This window comes from Dendrobates tinctorius, unplaced genomic scaffold (assembly GCF_039654945.1).
Source record: "Dendrobates tinctorius isolate UK_male_01 unplaced genomic scaffold, ASM3965494v1 ptg000158l, whole genome shotgun sequence".
Taxonomy (NCBI): Eukaryota; Metazoa; Chordata; class Amphibia; order Anura; family Dendrobatidae; genus Dendrobates; species Dendrobates tinctorius.
This window is the reverse complement of record NW_027361825.1, coordinates 40,936,064-40,955,008: the sequence shown is the minus strand read 5'-3', so window position 1 is coordinate 40,955,008 and position 18,945 is coordinate 40,936,064. Positions and strand designations below refer to the sequence as shown.

The 18,945-nt window shown below is 43.9% G+C and overlaps 1 protein-coding gene across 3 annotated transcripts in view; it reads right to left on the bottom strand.

The window, feature by feature from the left end:
- Positions 1-3,785: 3,785 nt before the first annotated feature.
- The window catches only part of LOC141052124 (leucine-rich repeat and fibronectin type III domain-containing protein 1-like protein), an 884,877-nt gene continuing 869,717 nt past the window's right edge, over positions 3,786-18,945 (bottom strand). For all 3 annotated transcript variants that reach the window (XM_073549344.1, XM_073549346.1, XM_073549345.1), the window contains one exon: positions 3,786-4,556. In XM_073549344.1, the coding sequence (XP_073405445.1) occupies positions 4,037-4,556 (520 nt within the window). In that variant the 3' untranslated portion in view covers positions 3,786-4,036. The remainder of the gene's footprint in view (positions 4,557-18,945) is intronic.

The following is an 18,945-nucleotide window of genomic DNA, read 5'->3' as shown; positions in this document are numbered from 1 at the left end:
TGTTGGTGTAGTTTTATAAATTCTGCCCACATGTTCAACAGGCTTTAGGGCGAAGTTATAATTTACGTTTTTTGTGTGGCCACACTTTTGCCATATATTTCTCCTTGTTGGTGTGATTTCTGCCAAATCCTATAAAACCATTACATTTTTGCCCAAATTTGAGACAATATCGATGAGCCGCTAACTTACAAATCATGATGGTCCAGATTTTTTAAGCCAGCTTTGTGGAGTGAGGGGCTTTGCACAAAAGTTTGACAACTTTTTAAAAATTAGAAGTTAAAAGAGTTATTGGACATTTTTTCCTTTGCTATGGGCCTAAAAACTAACAAGTAGATAGTTGCTGACTGCCAGGCCTGTTGTGCCCGACGCTGATCTCTGTCGGCATGGAGGGATCACAGACGTCTCCTGCTGGCAATTCAGCAGCTTTTGCCGACGTCACTTTGGCAGAGCAGCAACTTCTCTTCTGCTCTGCTCCGTTGATGGGGTGTTACTGCCGACTTTATGTTGATTCACATCCGGCTCCACACTGCATAACCTGCGGGAAGCCAACTGTCAATCAAGTATGCCGGTGGCAGTGACAGTCCGTCGTTCGTACGAAGAAGAGCTGCTCTGTTGACGTGGAGCAGCTGAATCCCTGGCAGGATCAGTCAATAACGGTGCTGGGTAGAAAAGGCAGCTGGTTACAAAACTACCTGCCTGTTAATTTTTAGGCTCATAGTAGACAAAAAAAGTTATTCCTGGACAACCCCTTTAATGTGCCAAACTCTCTTACTCCTGGATAGAAATTGAAACTACACAGCACGGGGCAATGACCATATATTTTCACAGAACCATGTCCATAATTATACCAGACTAAAGTGAGCAATAAAGAAAGCTGCACACAATGGAGAAATTTTTCTTTTCATTTCTCCACGTTTCGCCCGTACCACACTCTGATCAGAATAATCAGTCCGATTTACTCATACGTGAAAAAAACCAGACGTTTGAATAACTGGTGAATATCAATACCTGCACTTGCCCGATATGTCTTACAGCAGGCTAGACAATCCTCTGTGAGCTCAGTACATCAGTAATAGTGATGAGTGAGCGTGCTCGGGTAAGGTGTTATTAGAGCATGCTCAGGTGCTAACCGAGTGTCTTCGGCGTGCTTGAATACTATGTTCGAGTCCGTGCGGCTGCATGTCTCGTGGCTGTTCAACAGCCTGTTTGTTAGACAATGGCTACATGTGTTGCAGCTGTCTAACAGCCACGAGACATGCAGCAACGGAGATTGAAACATATTTTTCAAGCACGCCAAAGACACTGTTAGCACACGAGCATGCTCGGATAACTCTTTATCCCATCACGTTCGCTCATCACTAATCAGTAACACAAAACTGAACATCCACAAGATTTATTACAGTGGCTAATTTTTGGACACTTGCCTCCGGTTAGTTGGCTTACTTTGTACCACTATTTTCTAGCTAAATCTTGGCATAATTTGGTGCACTTCGTTATATTGTAAATACGTCCCTTTTCAAGGGAGAAACAAAAAAAAATGTTTTAAACAGATAACCAATAGGTCTAAAACTGGCTGCTACAATTTACAACAAAGTCCAGGCACACGTTTAGTAATTCTTCTTCATTGTATCCAATTTTTGGAATTATTGCAAAAAATCACATGCACAATTCAAAGCTATTCTGAGCAAAAATGGATGTACTTCATGTATAAACCAGGTAAGATTTGCTAATGTGTTTGCACCTAGGCCTTGTCTTGAAAGGCACTAAAATATGGCACATTTCTAGTACATAATGTAACATTTTGTGTTAGACATAATATAACCCCTTCATGACTGTGCAATTTTTGATTTTTTTCTTTTTTTTTGCACTTTCAGAATTTTTTCAGTTTTTTTCAGCACGTTGGCTGTATAACTTGTTTTTTTTTGTGTGGGCCGAATTGTAGTTTTAAGTGGCTGCAAACATTTCCAAATGGGGTGAAATGGTGAAAAATTCCCCATTATTTTTGTCATTCATTGTGCAGTAAGAATGATGTAGTGACAAGATTAATTTTACTATAATTATGGTGATACCAAGTTGTATAATTTCTTTAATATTCTATTACAAAATATTTTTAACTTTGTATACAAAAAAAAATAAATTCTGAGCTCTGAACATTTTTTTTTTCTTGTAGGAGGTCCTGTTTTTTGCACGGTGATCTGATGTTTTTATTAATACAATTTTGGGGTACGTTCAATGTTTTGATTGACTTATATTGCATTCTTTGGATGAGGTGCAGAGGCAGAAAAACAGCAATTCTGGCGTTTTGATCTTTTTTTCCTGTTTATATTGTCTACCTGTTGTGTTAATTAATTTTATATTTTGCCAGACTGGACTTTTACAGACCCTAAGATACTAAATGTGTTTATTTTTAGTTTTTAGTTTTGAACTGGAAAAAAAGAGTAAATCTCACTTTATATATATCTTTTAATATTTTTTTTATAAACATTTTACTTAATTTTTACTTTTTGAGTCCCCTAGGGGGACTTGAAACTTATTCTATAAACTGCAATACTACAGTGCAGAAGAGAGGATGAGCTATGCATCATAGTGCAAAAATGGCACCAAAGGGGGTTTTCAATGGGTACCTGGCTGTAATGGCATGTCTTTGGTACCCTGTGATTGTGTCATGGGGGAAAACTGGGCACCGGAATGGTTATGTTACGCAATAATGCTGCTGTCAGAGACTGAAAGTGGCATTTAGGTGGTTAAACAGCAGCAATCAGAGTTGGCTCGTTTCTGCTTTTATGGCAGAGACACACTGGCGAATTTTTTGTCCGAGAATCGGATCGTATAACTTGCCCTGGCTGGAACCTCTCCTGACCTGAGCATGACAGAGTGATGGATTACTATGCAGCTGTCAAGTTCAGGTCAGGAGAGATGCCGGCCAGGTCAAGTTTTACGATCCGATTCTTGGCCGAAAAATTCGCCAGTGTGTCTCTGCCCTTAGAAGCATGTGCTGACTGTATAACACAGCCGTCACCTTCCATGTATTAAGCGAGCTAAAAAGAACGATCTACCGCGTCTCAGCTATTTCAGTATTCTGACTCCACATAGGGGTTTTATTACTGAATATGTCACAACGTGCACCAAATTTGTTCAGATATTTGCAGCAAAATAAGCTAGACAAAAGTGCATAAATGATGCACCAAAATTCTTATCCAGAATGAGCCACTGACCTAATTCTGAAGCCTGACTAATCCAAGTTTTGCGATGTCTAAATAGAGGGCCAGTTTAGAAAATGTTCTTCATTTCCTTGTGAAACTGGAAATATAATAAGTCCCTCATCCATCTACTTAATAAGAGGAGTATTTATGAATGCAAAAAGTACGGTATAAAATGAGTGTAAAATCATAACTGTATAAGACTTCTAGAATCCTTTTTGAGGTGAGCAGGGCTGGAGACATCACTTCTACAGATCTCTCCTGGCTTGTGTGCACAATCGCCAGGTATCACGCAGGTGTCCTATTCATTAAGCCAGGTGCATGATAGCGGAAGATATCTGTAGATGAGATATCACTGCTCTGCTCACCTCATGATGTGGAACGATTACTCCTTTAATTATTCAGTAAGGTCATTAAAAAAAGATTAATACCCACTAATCTTCCAAATTTTGCATGAAATTGTATGAGTGTTCATTCAGGTTATTAAATAAATGAGTGTAAAAGAACCAAAAAAACCCCCCAATTTATTATACTTCTTTCACGCAAGTAGCATTCGTGGAAACCAATTACTTCACATTAGCCTGGTTTAGTCACACACTTTATATTTAATAATATTCAACCAAAAATAGTTAAGAATGCAAGAACCCTTTTTACATATTAAAAAAATAGCTTTTTTGTTGTAACCATCTGATCTTAAAAATAGACAATAGGTACGAAGCCGTCAATGCGGCTCCTTGCATGAAAATGTTCTTCACGATACCACAATGTCCAATTTCGGGTGAACCGTCCTTTTTTTTTTTAATAAGAGGTGCATACGTTTGTGGTATAATGTTCTGCTAGTGAGACAGGACGTCATTTGTTATAAAGGTAGTATCGGGTACAGTCACTTTTTCACCATCTGGGGTGAGGTCAACTATGGTTTTGCTTTTGATGGACGTTCCTGAGATGTCCTGCATAATACTGTCTCTCCTCTCGTTGAGCTTTGATGATGAGCGTCCCATTGTCCCGCTCTGACTACCATTGGTTTGGGAGCACACATTGGTGACCTTGGTTGGTTTAGATTTGGGGTGATTATTGTAGACTTTATATTTCATTAACAGAATAAAGATGAAGACTAGGACAGAGGCCACTATGATGCCACCTATGATGATGATCATGGTTCCACCAAGAAACTGTGCATGGAGCGACCTGCACTGCTTATACTCCTGTTCAGTTGTAAATTGTACACAGCCGATCACTCTGGTTGCAGTTAGTGAGGTTATTCCATCATCATAAACTGCCAGGACGCACAAGTCGTAAATGCGAGACGACACCAGGTCACTCAGGAAAAATGACTTGCTTGAAGATGGGATCATTCTGTATAAAGAGAAAAGAAGGAAATTGTTAGGATGTAGAAATATTACATTCCACAGAAGTTTCTTTCAGGGCAATGCTCTCATCTAGGATTTTTTTAAAAGTTTTTTTAATAGCTAATTTTTATTACATTTTATAAAATTTTACAATAAGAAAAAAGGCAAAACAATCACAATTTGACTTACAAATTAAAGGATCAGAAGGAATGGAGTACAATTAGAATGATCTCTTGGAAGACGTTTTCCCCTAGTGGCATTAAAACATATTGTGCAATAGAATAGAAAAAGACGAAGTCCAACAGCAGTTCTAATTGATGCCAAGTTAAAGGGGTTGTCCGGGCTTTTCACATAATCTCAGTGCATATCTGGACTGCAGAATTATGACAATAAGTAATTTACCTTCTGTGGCCAGTTTGCAGGGTCTGCTAGATATCATCTCTTGCTTGTAAGAAAAACATCCAGGGGGGTGTGTTCTGGCATTGAAATGAGAACAGGTCGCTTCCTCCTCACTAGTTTCACTTTCCATAGATCACTGTTCAGCGTGTGTCTGGGGGAGGAGCAGCTGGGTGGTCCTGCACTCTGCACTGAGGCTGCTAGAGGAGGAGGATTTGTTACTGTGTGAGGAGGGATAGGCTTCTTCATGTGGTCGGGGAGGGCCTGTTGCTATGGAGGGTGGGGTTGTTGCTATAGAGGGCAGGTTTTTAGTAGAGTAGGAGGAAACGACCAGTTCTCATTTCAATGCCAGTACACACCCCCCCTGGACGTTTTTCTTACAAGCAAGATGTCATATCTTGGAAACCGTGCAAACTGGTGACAGAAGGTAAATTACTTATTGTCAGCATTCTGCAGCCCAGATATGCACTGAGATTATGTGAAAAGCCCGGACAACCCCTTTAAGATGACTCCATCCCAATACACATATTACAATTCTTATAAAACCACAATACTAAATAAGATGAGACTAAAGGCCCTGTCACACTAAGCGAGATCGCTAGCGAGATCGCTGCTGAGTCACTAGAACTGTGACTTTATAGCGATCTTACCAGCGAGATCGCTGTGTGTGACAGTGACCAGCGACCAGCCCCCCTGCCGGGTATCGCTGATCGTGCCCGAAATGTCTGGACATTTCTTTGGTCGCTCATGTCCCGCTGAGTCGCTTGTATCGTCACGTTTGACACCTAGCCTAACGACCTCGTTAGCGACTCAGAAGCAAGACAAGGCGGGGATTAGCGTTCCCGTTTCCACGCCTACCTTGGCTCCGATTGGTGGTCACTACAGCGTCCTGATTGGCGGACTTCCTTTTAAAAGAAGCTAACAAAGTAGCGCTTCAGTTCTTTGTTCCTGACCCGGGTGTGTCCAAGTTGAGATCCTGTTTTTGTCCAACGGCTGCGACTCCATTTTGGATTATCTGCTTTTCCATCTTCGTTGCTTCTCTAGCCAGTTAATGGTAGGTATTTTTTGAATGAAATGGAGCGCTAGTACGTCACCTTCTTTTAAATGCACGGCCAATCAGGACGCGGTAGCGTCCACCATTCAGAGCTGAGAGGGCGTGAGAAAGGGAGGGCAATCCACGCCTGTGTAAATACAGCGTCACACAGTACATCCCTCATCGAGGTGTGAATCGTCAATGGAACATGCAATGTGACAGGGTCCCAACGACCACCGACATCGTTACAAAGGTCGCTATGACACGCTAGATCGTTGCTCCGTCGTTGGGTAGATTGGACTGTCTGACATCTCAATAGCGACCACATAGCGATGCGGCAACGATCCCTGTCGTGTCGTATCGCTGTCGGGATCGTTATAGCGTCGCTAGGTGTGACGGGACCTTTACACATAGGGAAGAAGAAACCTGTTCAAAAAACAACATGCACCTAGCTGTTGCTTTGGGCCCTAAAATAGTCCTAGGGAGCCCAGATGGTCTCACATCTGTCCAAACTTGTATTCAATAAGGCTGTCGTGCTCCATCATGCATATCTCGTCTATTCTATCCGAAAGCTACTGGTTAGAGGGGGAGTAGTCTGTCTCCAATGAAGGGCAATCAAACATCTAGCTTCTGTCAACAGATGTAACAGCAGTCAGGTCGAATTCCTCCCCATCCCACTAGGGGAAACATTTAGTAGTTATATAGCAGGGTCCAGCTCAACCTCCACATATAGAACCTTTTGTCGACTAGGTGATTTAATATCGTAATCTACTGATGGTCAGGCACTGATCTTCATCAGTCCAAAATGGATGTAGGAGAATGGTTAACACCCTAACCGTAGCCATCATCTGTTCAACATAAAGAAAGGCAGCCGCATTTATCAACATAGGTCAGAAAACTAATGCAGTACAGGATGCAGCAGCCCCCCGACGTAAAGCCGGAAGCAACATAGGTGCAAAATACTGATGAAATAACCAATCACATACCGGCCAATTCTTGGCGGTCGCCTACTGTGAGAACTGCACACTGCTAAGGCTTGTACAGGGCGCCAGTCACACAGATGTAGTGCACAAGGTCTGAAGTACAGCCTATCAGTGATGCACCTGTGTTGCCTTCGCCTCTATCAAGGGGATACTGCTTCCTGTAGTGAATTAGTTTTCTGACCTTTATTGCTAAATATGGCTGCCTTTTTTTCTGCTATGGTTTTTTAATTTCTTTTTGTCGTTTTGCTGTGTTTTTGCTTTTATACAACTGTAGTACATGTAAATATATTATCCTGAGGTCAATTTTCATTTTTTCCAAGAATCATAACTTTTTATTTATTTTTTTATTTTTACATCTACTTAACCTATGAAGGCTTTTGTTCTTTTGTGGAATGAGTTGTAGTTTTTGGATGACACCCTTAATTTTACTGTATAATGTACTAAAAACCAGGAAAAAAATATAAATGGAGTGAAATGGTGACTACAAAAACTGTGCATTTCATTTTTTTGGGTCCAGTATGTTTTCAATATAACTCATGTATAAAAAAATAGGTTTGTGTCGCCATTTTCTGAGACCCGAAACTTTTTGTTTTTTCTTCAATGGAGCTGTTATTTTGCATGGCAAGCTATTATTTTGCTTGGTATCATCATTTTGAGGTACATATGATGTTTTGATCATGTTTTTTGCTCTTTCTGGGGAAGGTGTCACTGACCTAAAGCAAAAAATCAACATGCAAGACTAGCTGTTATGTCATTCGTCATTCATGGTATGGGTTAAATTTTATATTGCGAGAGATCACATTTTTACAGATGTGGCAATACCAATTTTTTATGTTTCTATTTTGTTTTGTTTTGTGAAAAGTGTGTGTGTGTGTGTGTGTGTGGGGGGGGGGGGGGGCAGATTCAAACTTTTACTGTGTATTCTTTTTTCCATTTGTTTTAAGTATTTTTAAAGATTCTTACTTTTTTTGTCTCCCAAAGGGACCTGAACTTGCAATTGTTCAATCCATGCACTGCAATAATCCACTATTTCAATATATAATAAAATTAATGATGTTCTATGATCCCACTCTGTGGGGCTCCACAACAGTACAAATGCAGTGGCTGCAACCCATCAACACCTATAAATCGCATTTTGGTGATGTGGAGGGAGGTATGAATTCCATGAAAGTCTGACCTGCTGGGATTGTAGTAAATGCCAGCATGTCAAGAATGGGGTTGTAGCGCTGGCTACCCTGGAAGGGACGCTGATTCACTCACCACCGCGGCTCCCGTCCCGCACCTCCTCCAGCTGCTGCCCAGGGTCTGCGCACAGCTCACAGATCCCCAGGCACTGCGCTTGGGGCGCACACACGCTCTCTCCTTCCTTAAAGGGACAGCGCACGCTGTCCTAAACTGTCCCCAGCCAATGGCTCGGAGACACTTATTACTTAAGGCACCTGAATGGAGATGTTGAGCTATTGTCAGATCCCCAGTACCCGCCAGTAAGTTTACCAGTCCTGTACCTGTCTACCTGTACTTGCCTTGTATTCTTGTATTTCAACCGTGCACATCAGCATCTGACTGTCTATCAGCCATACCTGTCTGCACCAGCCTGCTTGTATATCAGCTGTGCCAGCCTGCCTCTACATCCGTAGTGACCGCCAACGCCTGCCTTGGTATCAGCCATGCCCGCCAGCACCTGCCTGTATATCAGCCGTTCCCGCCAGCACCTGCCTGTATATCAGCCATGCCCATCAGCACCTGCCTGTATATCAGCCGTGCCCACCAGCGCCTGCCTGTATATCAGCCGTGCCCACCAGCGCCTGCCTGTATATCAGCCATGCCCGCCAGCGCCTGCCTGTATATCAGCCATGCCCGCCAGCACCTGCCTGCATTAGCCGTACCCACCAGCACCTGCCTGCACCAGCCTGCCTGTATATTAGCCATACCAAAAAGGACCTGCAGTGCCAGTCAGTATACCAGCCATACCTGTTGCGCCAATCTGTATACCAGTCGTACCTGCCTGCAGAGGGCGTGCCAGTCTGTATACCAGCCGTACCTGCTGTGTGAATGTATGAATATATGCGGGGACAATACAAAGACCTTTCTAATGATCTTTTTACTCTTAGACCTGTGACGGGGACAAGGGGGCATCCTCTACGTCTGGAGGAAAGAAGGTTTAAGCATACTCACAGACGCGGATTCTTTACTATAAGAGCAGTGAGACTATGGAACTCTCTGCCATATGATGTTGTAATGAGTGATTCACTACTAAAATTTAAGAAGGGACTGGATGCCTTTCTTGCAAAGTATAATATTACAGGGTATATACACTAGTCTCCTTAATATTGCGTTGATCCAGGGAGCTAGTCTGATTTCCGTATGTGGAGTCGGGAAGGAATTTTTTTCCCCAATGTGAAGCTTACTGTTTGCCACATGGGTTTTTTTGCCTTCCTCTGCATCAACTTGTTAGGGCAAGTTAGGATAGGATATTGGTTGAACTAGATGGCCTTAAAGTCTCCCTTCAACCTTAATAACTCCTTAATAACTATGTTACTATGTATCTGCCTGCACATGCCATGCCAGTATGTATACCAGCAGTACCTGCCTGCACATGCCGTGCCAGTCTGTATACCAGCCGTACCTGCCATGCTGGTCTGTATACCAGCTGTACCTGCGTGCACATGTCGTGCCAATCTGTATACGAGCCGTACCTGCCGGCACCTGCCATGCCAATCTGTATATTCGCTGTCCCTGTCTACACCTGCCATGTTTCCCAGTATTCCTGTTGTGCCTGCCTGTACTTATCAAGTCCATCTGGTCTTGGCCGTTCCATCTGCCTGCCACTTTGGCGGTCTGCTGCTGTGTGTCCGAGGTATGTCTTGGAGTAGCACCTGGCGTCTATCTGTAGCCAAGTCTAACCCCACCATCAAGGGCTTTAGCTAATAGTCAGGCTCTCTTCAGATCATGGCGCAGTGGTTCCACCCACCCCCCGTTACAGGAGTTAAACTTTGTAATACATCTTACATGGGGAAAAAGAAATCATTATGAGTCCAGCGTAAGATACTAATAGAGGGGGAGGAGGGAGATGCAGCTGCAGTACTTCATCATTGTGCATGCTGTGAGAGGGGAAAGGGAGCAGCAGAGGAGAGACATCGGGTTGGCCACCCTCTAGACAAGCATTGTTAGATTTAATGTATATTTGCAGAAACCAGCAGAGGGAAGGCAATAGCTAAATTAGGCAGGATAAATGTGACAATTCTGGTTCACAACTTCCATGACCTATATACACTTGGTCATAGTAAATTTGTGGTTACTGTCATTGCTATCTGACCACAATGTTGAATAAGTCAGATGACAAAAATTTTCTATCCAAATCAGAATGAATGCACAGCTTTGGAGGTGGTAATCCATGCACATGGGCCATGCACACAGTGAACAAGTCTGTAGGACAGTGTTCACATCACCAAAAGACTTAAAGGGAACCTGTCACCCCCCAGGGTGCTTTCAACTAAAAGGGCCACCTTCAGCAGCACTAAGGCTGCATTCTATGAAAGTGGCTCTTCTGTTTCTGACCCCCAGTAATGCCGAAATATTATTTTTTTTTAAATAGCTTCTCATACCTGTAATGTGTCCCATAGGTATGGTGTGTCCCCCTGTATCAGCCGCCTCCCCGCTGTCAATCATGTCTCTGTTTTGTCTGGGCCCCGCCTCCCATAGCCGTCCATCATGCCCTTATGCTGCCGTCTGGGCCCCGCCTCCTCCTGGCTTGTATGCGGAGCCGTGCCTGCTCTGTGAACAACTCCAGCTGCGCCTACCCTCATCTCGCTCCTCTTTTGTTTTCCTCCATGTCAGCGTCTGATAAGCTGATGACCTGCCAGCTGAGCTCCCCACACGCCGGTCACTGGCAGGTCAGCTAAGGAACAAAGGTGCCACTGTGAAAACCCCTTATAGTCCAATAAAATTACAGTATTGTAAGTATAATAAACTCCGCTATTGGCTTCACCTTTCACTATCCCTCTATCTATTTTATGGAAATACATTTTTTTTAAATTGTATTATTCTTACCTAAGGGAGTGATAAAGGGGTGTTTGATTTACTATTTTTTTTTATTTTGAGCACTGTGATAGGATCTACCACAGTGATCAAAATGAACCAATAGGAAAAATTTCCTATTGTTGCTGGGTGCCGGCCGGCATGTGCCCGCCATTTTCTTCCCGGAAGAAGATGCTAGCGGCAGGGGGACTTCATGGGGGGGATGCAGGGACACCAGACGTACTGGGGGGGGATCGGGGGACCCCATTTCTGTCTCCTCTGATGTGCGGTCACATCAGAGGAGAGAGAAATTAAATGGGATGTAGGACTTTTTTTTGCGGTCGCCGTTATTCTGTTAATAACGGTGACCACAACACTGGGGCCGATAAAAAACCGACCCGAGTCCTGTTCTCTGGGGTCCAAGCTACCCCCAATAGCCAAGACCCCGGAGAGATTCTAACGCTGTGGGGCGCTATACACTTATTTCTCAGCGCCGTTAAAAGCGGCACTGAGGCATAAGTACCCTTAATTGCTGCCTTTAAAAGGCATATCGCCAGTCATTAAGGGGTTAAAGAGTGCTTAAGATTAAAATTTGTAAGACTTTGGCAAGTTATAACTAAATTTTCAATCACATCTCCATTCCTATATATATATATGTTAAAGGGAATCTGTCAGCAGGTTTTTCCTACCTCATCTGAGAGCAGCATCATGTAGGCAAAGAGAAGCTGAATTTAACAATGTGTCATATTCCTGGGTGCAGCAGTTCTGACAATCACAGTTTTTAGATTTTGGAGAGCTGAGAATACTGCCCCCGCCCACACAAGGCTCTCTGCAAACATGCCATAGACAGTGAGCTGCTTATCACAGGAGGAGGCGGAGTCAGACTAGCATGCATGCGCTGCTGTTGTCCGGGCAATGATACTCACTAGGTGATAAAACCTTCATTGTGAGTAAACAGCAGCACACAGCCTAACAAATGACACATCATTGAATTCTGTGTAATAACCCCTACCTCATGCTGTCCTCAGATTACATAGCAAAAACCTGCTGACAGATTCCCTTTAATTTCTATATAACCAAATTCCATAATTTCCTCTTATTGTCCTCCCTCCTCTATTATAGCTGCACTACAGCTAGTATATTAATAAATGCCATTTGGCCCGATATAGCAGAAATGTGTTTATCTCGGCCGATGTTTGTGTATACTTCAGTAGCCACATGTATTCGGGAACATTCTGTTCCTGACTGTCTGACTTCTGTAGTTCTCCACTCTCCGCTTGTCCCTTGTCTTGAGTGGCATTGCAAGTATTTTCAATTGTCCTGTTATAAAGACGGCATCACATCTGACGGAGTAGTGGAAATAATGATCCCGCCAAGATGATCTGCTACTTTCTTTGTATATGGTGTGACTGTTATTACTTCATTATCAGGAGATTTTGATTGCCGCCAATTATTCTGAACGGACTTTTGTTTAGACTAAATCTTTGTCAATCAGCAGAGCCCCCTGTAATTCTTCTTTTTCTAATCCTGATCAAGTCATTTTTATGACCATAGTGCATTTTAGCTCTCTGGCTCAGGACCAAAGTCTGATCATTACTTCAAAGGTTTCCTATGCTTCGCCTATATGGCTGGGATCCCACAGGCCGGCTACTGCATGCGGGCGTGAGTCGTGCCCAAAACCAAGGTGTTATCTTCAAACTCGTTCGTTTATTCACCACTGCAGATGGGTTTGGCTTTTGCTCGCTTGCAGTAGCATCGCCTTTGTCTACCTTCACTGCCTCTTGCAGTAACATTGCCTTTGGCTACCTTCACGGTCGCTTGTATTAGCATCTTCTTTGGCTACCTTCACGGCTTGGTTTATGGTCTCCCATTCTGGTGTGTGCTGCCCCTCTCCTATCCTGGTGTGCATGGCACCCCTCATCCCTATCCTGGTATGCATGGTCCCCTCACCCCCCTATCCTGGTATGCATGGTCCCCTCACCCCCCTATCCTGGTATGCATGGTCCCCTCACCCCCCTATCCTGGAATGCATGGTCTCCTCACTCCCCAATCCTGGTATGCATGGTCCCTTCACCCCCCTATCCTGGTATGCATGGTCACCTCACCCCCCCCCTATCCTGGTATGCATGGTTCTCTCACCCCCCTATCCTGGTATGCATGGTCCCCTCGCCCCCCAATCCTGGTACGCATGGTCCCCTCGCCCTCCAATCCTGGTATACATGGTCCCCTCACCCCCCTTTTTGTGGTATGCATGGTCCCCTCACCCCACTTTTGTGGTATGTATGGTCCTCTCACCCCCCTATCCTGGTATGCATGGCCCCCCTCACCCCCCAATCCTGGTATGCATGGTCCCCTCAACCCCCCACAATCCTGCTATGCATGGTCCCCTCACCCCCCAATCCTGGTAGGCATGGTCCTCTCACCCCCCTATCCTGGTATGCATGGTCCTCTCACCCCTCTATCCTGGTATGCATGGTCCTCTCACCCCCCCTATCTTGGTATGCATGGTCCTCTCACCCCCCTATCCTGGTATGCATGGTCCTCTCACCCCCCCCATCCTGGTATGCGTGGTCCCCTCACTCCCCTTTCGTGGTATGCGTGGTCCCCTCACCATCCTTTCGTGTTATGCGTGGTCCCCTCACCCCCCTTTCGTGGTATGCATTGTCCCCTCACTCCCCTTTCGTGGTATGCATGGTCCCCTCACTCCCCTTTCGTGGTATGCATGGTCCCCTCTCCCCCTTTCCTGGTATGCATGGTCCTCCTCACCCCTATTAAGCTACACACATACAGTGGGAACGGAAAGTATTCAGACCCCTTTAAATTTTTCACTCTTTGTTTCTTTGCAGCCATTTGGTAAATTCAAAAAAGGTCACTTGTTTCTCATTAATGTACACACTGCACCCCATCTTCACTGAAAAAACCCCAGAAATGTAGGAATTGTTGCAAATTTATTAAAAAAGAAAAACTGAAATATCACATGGTCATAAGTATTCAGACCCTTTGCTCAAACACTCATATTTAAGTCACATGCTGTCCATTTCCTTATGATCCTCCTTGAGATGGTTCTACTCCTTCATTAGAGTCCAGCTGTATTTAATTAAACTAATAGGACTTGATTTGGAAAGGCACACACCTGTCTATATAAGACCTCACAGCTCACAGTGCATGCCAGACCAAATGAGAATCATAAGGTCAAAGTAATTGGCCAAGGAGCTCAGAGACAGAATTGTGGCAAGACACAGATCTGGCCAAGGTTACAAAAGAATTTCTGCAGTATTCAATGATCCTAAGAGCACAGTGGCCTCATTAATCCTTAAATGGAAAAGTTTGGGACCCCCAGAAGTCTTCCTTGACCTAGCCATCCAGCCAAACTGAGCAATCATGGGAGAAGAGCCTTGGTGATTGAGGTAAAGAAGAACCCCAAGATCACTGTGGTTGAGCTCCAGAGATGCAGTAGGGAGATGGAAGAAAGTTCCAAAAGTCAACTATCACTGCAGCCCTCCACCAGTATGGCCTTTATAGCAGAGTGGCCTGACGAAAGCCTCTCCTCAGTGCAAGACATATGAAAGCCTGCATAAAGTTTATTAAAAAACACATGAAGGACTCACAGACTATGAAAAATAAGATTCTCTTGTCTGATGAGACGAAGATAGAACTTTTTGGTGATAATTCTAAGTGGTATATGTAGAGAAACCCAGGCACTGCTCATCACCTACCCAATACAATCCCAACAGTGAAACATGGTGGTGGCAACATCATGCTATTAGGGTGTTTTTCAGCTGCAGGGACAGGACGACTGGTTGCCATTGAAGGAAACATGAATGCTGCCAAGTACAGAGATATCCTAGATGAAAACCTCTTCCAGAGTGCTCTGGACCTCAGACTTGGCCGAAGGTTTACCTTCCAACAAGACAATGACCCTAAGCACATAGCTAAAATCACAAAGGAGTGGCTTCAGAAAAACTCTGTGACCACTCTTGACTGGCCGAGCCAGAGCCCTAACCTAAACCCAATTGAGCATCTCTGGAGAGACCTGAAAATGGCTGTCCACCAACGTTCACCATCCAACCTGACGGAACTGGAGAGGATCTGCAAGGAAGAATGGCAGAGGATCCCCCAAATCCAGATGTGAAAAATGAGTTGCATCATTCCCAAGAAGACTCATGGCTGTACTAACTCAAAAGGTGCTTCTACTCAATACTGAACAAAGGGTCTGAATACTTTTGACCATGTGATATTTCAGTTTTTCTTTTTTAATAAATTTGCAAAAATTTCTACATTTCTGGTTTTCTTTTTCAGTCAAAATGGGGTGCAGAGTGTACATTAATGAGAAAAAATTAACTTTTTTGAATTTACCAAATGGCTGCAATGAAACAAAGAGTGAAAAATTTAAAGGGGTCTGAATACTTTCCGTACCCACTGTACAAAAAAAATGTATACTCACCCTTCTTCCCTGTGCTCCAGCGCTGCCTGTCACATTCTGCTGGAGGCCGGGGGAGGAGTCTGGTGCCGGTGTACGCGCATGCCCATAGCGCTGTCCGGTGCCATATTGCTGAAGACACACTGCAAATGTGTCTTCAGTAAAATGGCGCCGGATCGCACTATGCGCATGCACGATTCCGGCCGCACTCCTGCCCTGGCCTTCGGCCGAAGAGAAGCGCCGCGGCAACGCTCCTCCCGGTCAGGTAAGTATGTATGGCGCCAGACATAGCGGTATGCAGTGTGTATGCGTACCGCCATCTCTGACGCCATACACACTCCTCACCTCTGGCTGCCTCATTCTGTCTGGAACCAGACTGCGCAGGCGCGTCGCGCTTGCGCAGTCTATAAAGGCTTTGGACAGAGTGACGCTTAGCCGGTTATATTATAGATACTGGTCTATGCTGTTTGATAACTTGGCGCATCTCTAGATTGTGAAGGTAGACTTTAGACATCTGTTAGTTGTCTTGCCTTTTGCAACAAATTTGTGATAACGATTTAGGCCATGTGCTTTACTACAACCCTTTCCTTTCCCTTAAGTCATGCCCCTTCGCTGGACAAGGTGCAGAAAGCGAAACGTAATGAATATGTTGATTTTTTTTTTACGCAAAATGCTTCAGTTTTCGTGCACTTCTACAATTTTGGGCTCCAGTGTATAAGATGGAGATAGCTGGACTACAGTGGGTGCAGAGAAGAGCGACCAAGGTTATTAAGGGACTGCAGAAGACAGGTTATCAAACTTGGGGTTATTCAGTTTGGAAAAATGAAGGCTTAGGGGCAATCTTGTTGCAATGTGCCAATATACAGTATGAGGGGACAGTGCAGAGATCTGTAAAATTATCTCATTACACCTAGGCCTGCAATGCTGACAAGGGGGCATCCTCTACATGTAGAGGAAAGAAAGTTTAAAAATCACAGATGGCAATTATTTACTGTAGGGGCAGCGAAGCCATGTATTCTTTATTGTAAGAGCTGTTAGACAATGGATTCTTTATTCTAAGAGCAGTGAGACAATGGATTGTTTACTATAGGAGCAATGAGGCTATTGATTCTTTGCTGAAGAGCTGTGAGGCTATGGATTCTTTACTGTAGAAGCAGTGAAGCCATGGATTCTTTACTGCAAGAGCTGTGAGACTTGGGATTCTTTATTGTAGGTGCAGTGAGGCTATGGATTCTTTACTGTAGGAGCTGTGAGACTAGGGATTCTTTACTGTAGAAGCAGTGAGGCCATGGATTCTTTACTGCAAGAGCTGTGAGACTTGGGATTCTTTACTGTAGGAGCAGTGAGGCCATAGATTCTTTACTGTAGGTGCTGTGAGACTAGGGATTCTTTACTGTAGGAGCAGTGAGGCTATGGATTCTTTACTGTAGGAGGAGTGAGGCCATAGATTCTTTACTGTAGGAGCTGTGAGACTAGGGATTCTTTACTGTAGGAGCAGTGAGGCTATGGATTCTTTACTGTAGGAGCAGTGAGGCCATGGATTCTTTACTGTAAGAGCAATAAGGCTATGGATTCTTTACTGTAGGAGCAGTGAGGCTATGGATTCTTTACTGTGAGAACAATGAGGCTATGGAACTCTCTGCCACAATATGTTGAACTTTTTTAGTGAATCTACCATAGACCAGATACAATTTCAGATCTACAAGTCAAGGAGCATTTTGGAACAGTGACCATAAAATGGTAAGTTTTAATGTAATGTTCAAACATTCAAAAGGGGAAGTGCCAAAACCTGGAACTTTAAGAAAGCTGATTATAACAAATTAAGGGAAGAGCTTAATAGAATAGACTGGGACAAGGTAACTAGGGATACCGAACGTAAATGGGGCATTTTTATGGAAATACTACTAGAATCCTGCAAAAAAACTTATACCCTCTGGTAATAAAATGTGATGGAATAAAAATAAACCATTATGGATAAAAAGGACAGTGACAAAGGGCATTCAAAATCTTGAAAACCGAGAATACTGAAATAGGATTTCAGGAGTATACAGATCTAAATAAGAAATATAAAAAAGAAATCAAGCTGGTAAAGTTATTTACAGAGAAACAAATCGCCAGCGACATTAACCCAATTTTTTTTTTTAAATGCATCAATGCCCAAAAAAATAGATGGCATTGGCCCCTTAAAAGATGACAATAACAAGATAATCACAGAGGACAAAGAAAAGGCTGAGATATTAAACAGGCACTTTTTTTATCCGTGTTCACCAATGAACTGTCTGTTACAGGGATCATTCAACAAGGCAAAAATCAAAACTGACAACCTGATATAACTAGTTTAACACAAAAAGAAGTGCATTTGCTTTTGAGCAATTTAAACATTGACAATTCCCCCGGCCCAGATGGCATTCATCCACGGATACTGATTGAATTGAGATCAATAATTGACAGACCACTGTATCTCTTATTCTTAGATTCTCTTGTAACATGGGTTGTGCCACAGGATTGGAGGATGTCTCACGTGGTGCTAATATTTAAGAAAGGTAAGAATGTGGATCCAGGCAACTACCGTCCCGTAAGCCTGACATCAGTAGTGTGCAGAATTTTTGAGGGCATTATAAGAGATGATTTGCAGAAATATATTGCAGAGAATAGTAAAATAACTGACAACCACCAGCATGGATTCATGAAGAAAGTCATGTCTAATTAGCATGTTGGGTTTCTATGAGGTGGTAAGTGCAAATCTGGATGTAGGTAATGCGGCTGATGTGATTTATCTGGACTTTGCAAAGGCATTTGATACAGTTCCACATAACAGCCTTATACTGACGCTACAAAAGCAAGGACTGGGGGAATCTATATGCAAATTGGTAAGGAAGTGTTTAAATGACAGAAAACAAGGAGTTGTCATAAATGGTATGTTCTCTAAATGGGATACAGTCAGCAGTGGGGACCGCAGGGACCTGTACTGGGAGTAGTGGGGCCCGCAGGGATCTGTACTAGGAGCAGTGAGGATCGCGGGGACTAGTGTAAGAAGATGGATTGGGGGTTCTTGCGCCGGTTCCGGAACTGTCAGGGCTGTCACCATTGTTGCCCGAGGGAAAGCTTTCTGACCCGGACTGATCTTTGAATTCTACAGCAGGGGGTGTGTCTTTAATAAAAGGCGCTGTGCATGGAAAAGGGAGAGGAGACTTGGCGGGAAGACAGTGCGCGCAGCAGGGGAAGGTTGGTGATCCGTCCCTCGAGCATCGTGATAGCGCAGACCCGCACTGTAGATTCCCTGCGTCCAGGGACACTGACCGTGGACCGCAAACTGCCAGGTGCCCGTTGCCTCCCGTGACTGAAAGTTTCAGACTCTCTGGGCCTGTGCTTGCTGCGCCCGTGCCGCCTAAGACAGACCAGGTGACTCAGTTAGAACTGTGTAATGCCTCAACTACATACTACGGCCGAGCTGAGTCACGCTCCGGAAGTAACACAGACTGCTCTGCATCCCGTACGACAAACCTTGGATCAAGGACCCCGTTGAGGACAACGAGGACTCACCATA